The following is an 11,117-nucleotide window of genomic DNA, read 5'->3' on the forward strand; positions in this document are numbered from 1 at the left end:
ATGACTTTCAGCTCCAGTGACTGTAATGACTTTCAGCTACAGTGACTGTAATGACTTTCAGCTACAGTGACTGTAATGACTTTCAGCTACAGTGACTGTAATGACTTTCAGCTACAGTGACTGTAATGACTTTCAGCTACAGTGACTGTAATGACTTTCACCTACAGTGACTGTAATGACTTTCAGCTGAAATGTGTTGAACTGTGTATCTTCCCAACTTAAAGCTGAACTTATTCGGTCAGCTGAAACATAATTCCCTTCACCCTTCCAAACATTCTTTCCATTTTACCTTTTTCACTCAACCTTTCTCTCTCTCTCTACTCCCCCTTTCTTTTCCCAGCTACACTAAGCTACTATCGCTCTCTCTGTCTATCATCTCCTCTCTCTCTCTCTCTCTCAGCACTCTCTCAGCACTCTCTCTCTCTCTCTCAGCCCTCTCTCTCTCTCAGCCCTCTCAGCCCTCTCTCAGCCCTCTCTCTCTCTTTCTCTCTCTCTCAACCCCCTCTTTTCTCTCTCCACTCTCAGTCTTCAGTCTGGGGAGGAAGAGGTGTAACAGCCCTGGCCAGCACCCAACTTCCCTCCACAAACAAGACCTCTACAACCAACCCATTAACCCCTCCCACTAACTCACGTCTATCTACCCCTTGTTTTTTCAGTATTTCTCTTTCTAAAACAACGACAGTTCATTTACATATGGCCTACACATGAGCTAGTCCTGTAGACTGGAGGGCTTGTAGCCACAACTCTGTGAATCAACTTAAGTTTTGACTACAGGTCTCTACCCACCTTCTTCTGTTCTTTCAGTCGTTCTGTCTTTCAGTCCCATTTCTAAAACAACGACAGTTCTACTGTGAAACCAAATGGTTACGAACATGAACAAGTCCTAGTTGTTTCGACTTGGGAGACTGCGTGGTCACAGCTCTGTGAATCGCCTCCCTATAGTTGTGTCTCATGTGGTGAGTTTGGTTGGTTATCTATCTGTTCCTCCATAAACCTTCAGGAAATACAGTACATGATAACATAGCACTAATAAAGGCACTTCCTGTGGACGGCCCATACAGTAGACTTATATCAATACACACGGTTTGCTCTTCAACCTTCCCACTGTGATACTGAACAATAGATGTCCTGCTAGATTAGGACCAATATCAAGTATGGCATTCATGTCAATTCAATCAAGCAATACTATTATACAGTACCATTCCTTGAAGGGTACATACACCTCAGTACGTCTTGAAATTACCAAAACACACAGGCAATATATGTCTGTTTCAACAATATAAATAGATAACACACGGTTATCATTAGGTTGAGATAACATGAACAGTAGTCCTGACTGTCTGTTACATTGAGATAACATGAACAGTAGTCCTAACTGTCTGTTACATTGAGATAACATGAACAGTAGTCCTAACTGTCCATTACATTGAGATAACATGAACAGTAGTCCTGACTGTCCATTACATTGAGATAACATGAACAGTAGTCCTAACTGTCCATTACATTGAGATAACATGAACAGTAGTCCTAACTGTCCATTACATTGAGATAACATGAACAGTAGTCCTAACTGTCCATTACATTGAGATAACATGAACAGTAGTCCTAACTGTCTGTTACATTGAGATAACATGAACAGTAGTCCTAACTGTCTATTACATTGAGATAACATGAACAGTAGTCCTAACTGTCTGTTACATTGAGATAACATGAACAGTAGTCCTAACTGTCTATTACATTGAGATAACATGAACAGTAGTCCTAACTGTCTGTTACATTGAGATAACATGAACAGTAGTCCTAACTGTCTGTTACATTGAGATAACATGAACAGTAGTCCTAACTGTCTGTTACATTGAGATAACATGAACAGTAGTCCTAACTGTCTGTTACATTGAGATAACATGAACAGTAGTCCTAACTGTCTGTTACATTGAGATAACATGAACAGTAGTCCTAACTGTCTGTTACATTGAGATAACATGAACAGTAGTCCTAACTGTCTGTTACATTGAGATAACATGAACAGTAGTCCTAACTGTCTGTTACATTGAGATAACATGAACAGTAGTCCTAACTGTCTGTTACATTGAGATAACATGAACAGTAGTCCTAACTGTCTATTACATTGAGATAACATGAACAGTAGTCCTAACTGTCTACTACATTGAGCTTCACCACAGCATGGTTTGTGACTCTGAATGACATACAACACAATACTTATTTAGCTCTATTGAACATATAAAGATGTACAGCAGCACTGTCTCTGAGAGGGTAGATTCAGTACATTAAGGTGGCTGGGATGCCCAGTTCACAACACACCTGGCCAGTCCTAACCCAGAAATGAAGGTTCAAGTGTGTGTCTGTCCTTCCCATGTCCCTTCCCTTCCAAACTCCCAACTCGATCTCCTCTAGGTCAGATTGCTGCTGATGTCCAGGGTGTGTTGGTAGACCTGGGTCACATCATCCATGTCCCCTAGCAGAGAGAAGCTGCCGTCGTCACCAGGAGACCCTGGTGTCCCTCGGGTCCCCACCTTCCCCCCATGGAGCCCCCCTGCAGCCGTCTGGAGGCCCCGTCTGAAGCCTGCCAGCTGGAGTAGATCCTCAGCCGACATACAGGCCCTGACGTGTGGCTGCGGGGAGGAGGGAGACCAATCCATTCCCATTAAGGGGGGAACACTGGAGAGACCCATCTCCTCACAGACAATACTGGAGGGTTTACTCTGGCTGCGAGAGAGGCCCGAGTCCCCCAGAGTCTCTCCGTGGTAGCTCATATTGGACAAGCCACTGTGGAAGGAAGTGGAGTTGCCGTACTTCCCATTACGCTTCAATATGCCCTTTCTCCCCATGGACCTCTTTGTTGGTGAGCTGGCGGGTGGGGCCATGGAGGTGCTGCCCCCTAGCAGTTCAGAGGACTCACTGCGCTCCGGGGAGGAGTAGTAGCCAGACTCCCGCTGCTGGTTGTTCTTCAGGATGCCCTTCTTGGGGAGGGTGGGCACCATCTTGGCCGGCGAGACCCCCAGGCGATCCTGATCATCGTCCACTTCCTCATCTCTCTCGGGGCTGGAGAGCAGCTCCCTTCCCTCGTGGAAGTGCAGGGAGCGACTCAGCTCGATCTCCCCCAGGCTGTGGGACCTCTGCTCAGACACATGCATCTTCAGGATCCCCTTGGGTCTCTTCAGTCCTGGTTTGTCTTTGTCTTCCCACGCGGTGTGATGGTGGAGCGCTCCGCTATCATTCTCCTTCCTGGACTTCCTCAGGCGCTGGCGGCCAGCGTGGGGGGGTACGGCAGGGTGTTCCGAGCGGGGGGGCTTGACCGGCACCACCCTGGGTGACTCTGTGGTGCGGTTCTGCCAATCGATAAAGCGTGCTAGCGTTGGAGAAGAGATGCAGCCACTGTTGTCCTTCTGGACGTCACAGTCACACACAGTGGTCTTCCAGCCCCAATTGACCCACCAGTGGTTGGCGATGTCTTCCACCGTGGCTCGACGCTCCGGGTTAACCATCAACATCCAGCGGATCAGACCACGAGCATCTGGGAGAGAGTGGAAGGTGAGGCGGACAGGGACTTTAGCAGCAATCTATGGCATTATTTAACAGACAGAGAGAGAGAGGAGACAAACAGAGAGAGAGGAGACAGTTACAGAGAGAGGGAGGAGACAGTTACAGAGAGAGGGAGGAGACAGCTACAGAGAGAGGGAGGAGACAGCTACAGAGAGAGAGAGAGAGAGCGAGAGAGAGGAGACAGCTACAGAGAGAGAGAGGAGACAGCTACAGAGAGAGAGAGAGAGAGAGAGAGAGGAGACAGCTACAGAGAGAGAGGAGACAGCTACAGAGAGAGAGAGGAGACAAACAGAGAGAAAGGAGTCAGCTACAAAAAGAGAGAGGAGACAGCTACACAGAGAGAGAGAGAGAGAGAGGAGATAGCTAAAGAGAGAGAGAGAGAGGAGACAGCTACAGAGAGTGAGAGGAGACAGCTACAGAGAGAGAGAGAGAGGAGACAGCTACAGAGAGAGAGGGGAGACAGCTACAAAAAGAGAGGAGATAGCTACAGAGAGAGAGAGGGGAGACAGCTACAAAAAGAGAGAGGAGACAGCTAGAGTGAGAGGAGAGAGCAAGAGAGAGAGAGAGAGAGAGAGAGAGAGAAAGCGCTACAGAGAGAGACAGAGAGGAGACAGCTACAGAGAGCGAGAGAAAGAGGAGACAGCTACAGAGAGTGAAAGAAAGAGGAGACGCTACAGAGAGAGAAAGAAAGAGGAGACGGCTACAGAGAGAGAAATGAGGAGACAGCTACAGAGAGAGAGAGAGGGGAGACAGCTACAGAGAGAGAAAGAGGAGGCAGCTACAGAGAGCAAAAGAAAGAGGAGATGGCTACAGAGAGAGAAAGAAAGAGGAGACAGCTACAGAAAGAGAGAGGAGACAGCTACAGAGAGCGAGAGAGAGAGGAGACAGCTACAGAGAGAGAGGGAAAGAGGAGACAGCTACAGAGAGAGAAAGAAAGAGGAGACAGCTACAGAGAGAGAGAGGGGAGACAGCTACAGAGAGAGAGAGGGGAGACAGCTACAGAGAGAGAGAGGGGAGACAGCTACACACAGAGAGAGAGAGAGAGCGAGAGAGAGAGAGAGGAGACAGCTACAGAGAGAGAGAGAGAGGAGACAGCTACAGAGAGAGAGAGAAAGAGGAGACAGCTACAGAGAGAGAGAGAGAGGAGACAGCTACAGAGAGAGAGAGAGAGAGAGAGGAGACAGCTACAGAGAGAGAGAGAAAGAGGAGACAGCTACAGAGAGAGAGAGAGAGAAGACAGCAACAGCGCGAGAAAGAAAGAGGACACCGCAACAGAGTTAAACTAGTACCTGAGGACTGTGTAGGTTCCCTGTACTCTCCGTTGGTGATCTGGCGGATGAGTTTATTGTGGTCTTCCCCATCAAAGGGCATGGTCCCATAGACCAGGGTGTAGAGAAGCACTCCCAGGGCCCAACTGTCTACCTGGAAACACAACACACTGGTAGTTACAATACTGTCTACCTGGAAACACAACACACGGGTAGTTACAATACTGTCTACCTGGAAACACTACTGTCTACCTGGAAACACAACACGCTGGTAGTTACAATAGTGTCCATAGCGTTCTTGTATGGTGGCCTCAGTAGCACACAGACCTCAAGGCTGCTGATTTACTACTGTTGGTTTGTCATGGTTATACTTCCTACTGTTTTCACACCCGTCTGCTGGCTAAGATAATGGCCCTTTAATGTGTTTTAACAGAAAGAATAACACGATTCTGTATCTTCTCCAAACACTCCGTTCTTTGCACACTGATTGCTGTTGTAAAAGCCATGTCAAGGTCTGTGACTTAAGTGATTGGGTTCTGTTCTGATGAGGTTGCCTTTGGCTCTGAGGTACAGTATAGACCGTAGGCTTCGGCTCAAATGGCAGCCTATTCCCTATGTAGTGACCAGGGCTCATAGAGAATATGGTTTCATTTGGGACACAGGCCGTATTCTCTGATTAGCTGAGATAATCTCCAGGAATCACAGTGTTCTGTAAACCACAGCTAGCTGGGAAACAATGGGGAAGTCTCTGGGGAAGTCTACTCCCCTGACTCCATAACCTCAGTGCGTGCGTGTGTGTGCGTGCGTGCGTGTATATAGAGCTGTGATTGTTGGCTAGGACTCTGTCGGTCTCGGTCTCTTTGACCAGCTGTGTCAAACCGAGGAAGGGCTTTTCTCAGGAAGCTAAAGGAGATGGGAGTAGAGGAGGGGTGACAGGGTCAGCTGGTGTAAGGGTCATTATGTCAGATTTACTGTAGGGTGGGAGAGGGGCGGCTCCTAATGCCTCATGAAATGATGGGACTCAGTGAACTCCTGGAGTCATAGTCATTCTGGGTCTATGTTTGGTAACATGTTGAGACTCCTTTCAGATGAGTGAGCTGACCTGGGCTGGCTGTTGGGGAAGTGGCTGTGAAGCCTGGCTGGCTGGGCCTGACAGGATGTGTGTGTGTGTGTGTGTGTGTGTGTGTGTGTGTGTGTGTGTGTGTGTGTGTGTGTGTGTGTGTGTGTGTGTGTGTGTGTGTGTGTGTGTGTGTGTGTGTGTGTGTGTGTGTGTGTGTGTGTGTGTGTGTGTGTGTGTGTGTGTGTGTGTGTGTGTGTAAGTGTAAGTGTAAGTAAACTTCCTCCAAGACAGGAACGGGTGTTCACTACCTTCACTTGTCAGCTTAAGGACAAACCCAGAAGACCCAGGGAGCAAGAGCACTTTTTGGGATGGGGGTTCCCTTCAGTGTTTCCCTTATCCAACTGTTATAGGGAATTTGTTCTGGGGATTTTCCACTGGTGAGAACCCGGGAGTTTAGATTTGAGTCTTATTTCCATGAGCCTCAGAGAGAGTATAATTTACAGCAGGATCAGTCCAGCAGGTCTGAAATAAGACTCTCTGGGTTTCAGAATGACACAGATCAGAAGTGAAGAGAAGGATTTCCCTTGTTCCCTGCCATGTGGGCTATTCGTGTCTTTGTGTGTGTGTGTGTGTGTACCTCTGGACCATGGTAGGGCCTGCCGTTGACGATCTCTGGTGAGGCGTACAGAGGGCTGCCACAGAACGTCTGAAGGAGCTCGTCTTTGTGGTAAAGGTTGGACAGACCAAAGTCAGCAATCTGGAGGAGAGAAGATCATGACAATCAACGTTAAATGACCCTTGGATAAGACTCGCAGATCCCTGATTGCACCTGTAAAGAGACTGTTCCTATCGCTAAGATGCTGTGTTGAAATACAGAATATGAAAGACAAGAGATGGATGTCTCTACAGGGTCAAAGGTCTTACCTTGATATTACAGTTTTCATCCAGCAGCACGTTTTCCAGTTTTAAATCCCTGTGCACCACTCCGTTCTACAAAGACATTACAGGACAAGTCTAATTAAACTGTGACCCATTTACACACACACACACACACACACACACACGCACACACGCCCACGTACACACACACACATGCCCACGTACACACACACACACATGCGCACCTTTCTTTTGTCTACTATGTTTGGTGAGCTCATCCGCAATGGTTATTTTCAAGTGGCACATGTTCTATATAAATGTAGCATCTTTAATTCATCTCAATGACAAAATGTATTCTTGTAAACATCTCCCGTGTTGTTGGGTGACACACTAAACAGCTGTTAAACATGTGGGACACAGGATCCGCATCTCAAACGCCACCCTATTCCCTACAGAGTGCACTACTTCGGGCCAGAGCCCCATGGGCCCAGGTCGTAATGAGTGCAGTAGTCAGCGCATGTAGGGATAAGGGTGCCATTTGGAATTCAGGCAGTGACAGGAAGTGTGGTCATGGTTCAATATGAACCACGTGAACAGTTTGACCATGCTCTGTGTGTTGATAATTCACTTAACCAGGGAAGGCAGATATGCTCAAAGAAAGATGTGGCCGACCTCTCTCTCTCTCTTTTTTTCTCTCTCTCTCTCTCTCTCTCTCTGTCTCTCTCTCTCTCTCTCTCTCTCTCTGTCTCTCTCTCTCTCTGTCTCTCTCTCTCGCTTTTCTTTATCTCTCTCTCTCTCTCTCTCTCTCTCTCTCTCGCTTTTCTTTCTCTCTTTCTCTCTCTCTACCTCCCTCCCTCCCTCTCTCTCTCTCTCTCTCTCTCTCTCTCCCTCTCTCCCTCTCTCCCTCCCTCCCTCCCCCTCCCTCCCTCCCTCCCTCCCTCCCTCCCTCTCTATCTGTAGGGAGGAAGCAGGGGAAGTCTATACTCTGCCACACTTCCTTCCGTCTGTCACTGCAGCGCTGCCCTGTCCTAACCTACTGTATCTCTATGTCCGGCTCCTCCCTCCTCACCATGTCATGGTTGCCCCTGACAACTCCCTCACCAGGATGTCACGGTTGCCCCCCGACAACTCCCTCGCCAGGATGTCAGCAGCAGCTGTAGCCAGCCCTATCCGTCAGTCATCCTCTCCCAGCTGGCACCCTATTCCCTTTGCAGTGCACACTTGTTTTAACCAGGGCCCATAGTAGTGCACTATATTTGGGATGCACCCTCAGTCTCTCCCAGCTGGGGATATGACATCACTCCACCAGGACCTACAGTAATGACATCAGTCATAGCCACCAGCTGTAGGGACTGTGGAGGACAAAGGGCTAACACTCTCTCTGTCTCCCCAGGGAACAGCACTCAACCTGGAGGTGGAGAGGGCCTGAGGGAAGGGGAGGGTGGGTGATGGGCTGCTACATGGGCACAGATGGGCAATTATGTGTCTTATTGTGTGAGCTAACTCTGGTCTGCTGTAGGGTACTGTACTCTGGTCTGCTGTAGGGTACTGTACTCTGGTCTGTTGTAGTGTAATGTACTCTGGTCTGTTGTAGTGTAATGTAATCTGGTCTGCTGTAGGGTGCTGTACTCTGGTCTGCTGTAGGGTAATGCACTCTAGTCTGCTGTAGGGTAATGTACTCTAGTCTGCAGTAGGGTACTGTACTCTAGTCTGCTGTAGGGTAATGTACTCTAGTCTGCTGTAGGGTAATGTACTCTAGTCTGCTGTAGGGTAATGTACTCTGGTCTGCTGTAGGGTAATGTACTCTGGTCTGCTGTAGGGTAATGTACTCTGGTCTGCTGTAGGGTAATGTACTCTGGTCTGCTGTAGGGTAATGTACTCTAGTCTGCTGTAGGGTAATGTACTCTAGTCTGCTGTAGGGTAATGTACTCTAGTCTGCTGTAGGGTAATGTACTCTGGTCTGCTGTAGGGTAATGTACTCTAGTCTGCTGTAGAGTAATGTACTCTAGTCTGCTGTAGGGTAATGTACTCTGGTCTGCTGTAGGGTACTGTACTCTGGTCTGCTGTAGGGTACTGTACTCTGGTCTGCTGTAGGGTACTGTACTCTGGTCTGCTGTAGGGTACTGTACTCTGGTCTGCTGTAGGGTACTGTACTCTAGTCTGCTGTAGGGTAATGTACTCTGGTCTGCTGTAGGGTAATGTACTCTGGTCTGCTGTAGGGTACTGTACTCTGGTCTGCTGTAGGGTAATGTACTCTGGTCTGCTGTAGGGTAATGTACTCTGGTCTGCTGTAGGGTACTGTACTCTGGATCGGCTGTAGGGTACTGTACTCTGGTCTGCTGTAGGGTAATGTACTCTGGTCCGCTGTAGTGTAATGTACTCTGGTCTGCTGTAGTGTAATGTACTCTGGTCTGTTGTAGTGTAATGTACTCTGGTCTGCTGTAGGGTACTGTACTCTGGTCTGCTGTAGGGTAATGTACTCTAGTCTGCTGTAGGGTACTGTACTCTGGTCTGCTGTAGGGTAATGTACTCTGGTCTGCTGTAGGGTACTGTACTCTGGTCTGCTGTAGGGTAATGTACTCTAGTCTGCTGTAGGGTACTGTACTCTGGTCTGCTGTAGGGTAATGTACTCTGGTCTGCTGTAGGGTACTGTACTCTGGTCTGCTGTAGGGTAATGTACTCTAGTCTGCTGTAGGGTACTGTACTCTGGTCTGCTGTAGGGTAATGTACTCTGGTTAGCTGTAGGGTAATGTACTCTGGTCTGCTGTAGGGTAATGTACTCTGGTCTGCTGTAGTGTAATGTACTCTGGTCTGCTGTAGGGTAATGTACTCTGGTCTGCTGTAGGGTAATGTACTCTGGTCTGCTGTAGGGTACTGTACTCTGGTCTGCTGTAGGGTACTGTACTCTGGTCTGCTGTAGGGTACTGTACTCTGGTCTGCTGTAGGGTACTGTACTCTGGTCTGCTGTAGGGTACTGTACTCTGGTCTGCTGTAGTGTAATGTACTCTGGTCTGCTGTAGTGTAATGTACTCTGGTCTGCTGTAGGGTAATGTACTCTGGTCTGCTGTAGGGTACTGTACTCTGGTCTGCTGTAGGGTAATGTACTCTGGTCTGCTGTAGTGTAATGTACTCTGGTCTGCTGTAGGGTAATGTACTCTGGTCTGCTGTAGGGTAATGTACTCTGGTCTGCTGTAGGGTACTGTAATCTGGTCTGCTGTAGTGTAATGTACTCTGGTCTGCTGTAGTGTAATGTACTCTGGTCTGTTGTAGTGTAATGTACTCTGGTCTGCTGTAGGGTAATGTACTCTGGTCTGCTGTAGTGTAATGTAATCTGGTCTGCTGTAGTGTAATGTACTCTGGTCTGCTGTAGTGTAATGTACTCTGGTCTGCTGTAGTGTAATGTACTCTGGTCTGCTGTAGGGTAATGTACTCTGGTCTGCTGTAGGGTAATGTACTCTGGTCTGCTGTAGGGTACTGTAATCTGGTCTGCTGTAGTGTAATGTACTCTGGTCTGCTGTAGGGTACTGTACTCTGGTCTGCTGTAGGGTAATGTACTCTAGTCTGCTGTAGGGTAATGTACTCTGGTCTGCTGTAGGGTACTGTACTCTGGTCTGCTGTAGGGTACTGTACTCTGGTCTGCTGTAGGGTAATGTACTCTAGTCTGCTGTAGGGTAATGTACTCTGGTCTGCTGTAGGGTAATGTACTCTGGTCTGCTGTAGGGTAATGTACTCTGGTCTGCTGTAGGGTACTGTAATCTGGTCTGCTGTAGTGTAATGTACTCTGGTCTGCTGTAGGGTACTGTACTCTGGTCTGCTGTAGGGTAATGTACTCTAGTCTGCTGTAGGGTAATGTACTCTGGTCTGCTGTAGGGTACTGTACTCTGGTCTGCTGTAGGGTACTGTACTCTGGTCTGCTGTAGGGTACTGTACTCTGGTCTGCTGTAGGGTACTGTACTCTGGTCTGCTGTAGGGTACTGTACTCTGGTCTGCTGTAGGGTACTGTACTCTGGTCTGCTGTAGGGTAATGTACTCTGGTCTGCTGTAGGGTAATGTACTCTGGTCTGCTGTAGGGTACCGTACCCTTTAACTCTGGTTTCCAACTACAGAATGGATGTGTGTGGGTTGGGACAGCTGCATAGCTTTTCCTTGTAGAAATGTCCATTGGCTTAGGGCACAGGCCCAGGATCAGCTCAGCCTTCCCCAGGTCCTAGCCTTTACCATACAGAAGAGAGTAAAACTGACCTCAGATCAGCGTATCTCTTACCTTGTGACAGTGGTGCACGGCAGAAACAATCTGCCTGAAGAAGTGTCGTGTCTCTCTCTCGCTCAGCCGCCGTCGCTCGCTG

At 48.3% G+C, this 11,117-nt stretch overlaps 1 protein-coding gene across 1 annotated transcript in view; it reads right to left on the reverse strand.

Moving 5' to 3' along the window:
* Window positions 1-290: 290 nt before the first annotated feature.
* The window catches only part of LOC118936537 (NUAK family SNF1-like kinase 1), a 24,997-nt gene continuing 14,170 nt past the window's right edge, over window positions 291-11,117 (reverse strand). The window contains exons 3-7 of the mRNA XM_090201104.1: window positions 11,036-11,117; window positions 6,817-6,882; window positions 6,530-6,649; window positions 4,854-4,986; window positions 291-3,535 (exon numbers count right to left, since the gene is read on the reverse strand). The exon at window positions 11,036-11,117 is cut by the window's right edge and continues 70 nt beyond it. Coding sequence (XP_090057230.1) covers window positions 2,412-3,535; window positions 4,854-4,986; window positions 6,530-6,649; window positions 6,817-6,882; window positions 11,036-11,117 — 1,525 coding nt within the window. The 3' untranslated portion in view covers window positions 291-2,411. The remainder of the gene's footprint in view (window positions 3,536-4,853; window positions 4,987-6,529; window positions 6,650-6,816; window positions 6,883-11,035) is intronic.

Source organism: Oncorhynchus mykiss, chromosome 15 (genome assembly GCF_057628025.1).
Source record: "Oncorhynchus mykiss isolate SJ-2025 chromosome 15, ASM5762802v1, whole genome shotgun sequence".
Classification (NCBI taxonomy): domain Eukaryota; kingdom Metazoa; phylum Chordata; class Actinopteri; order Salmoniformes; family Salmonidae; genus Oncorhynchus; species Oncorhynchus mykiss.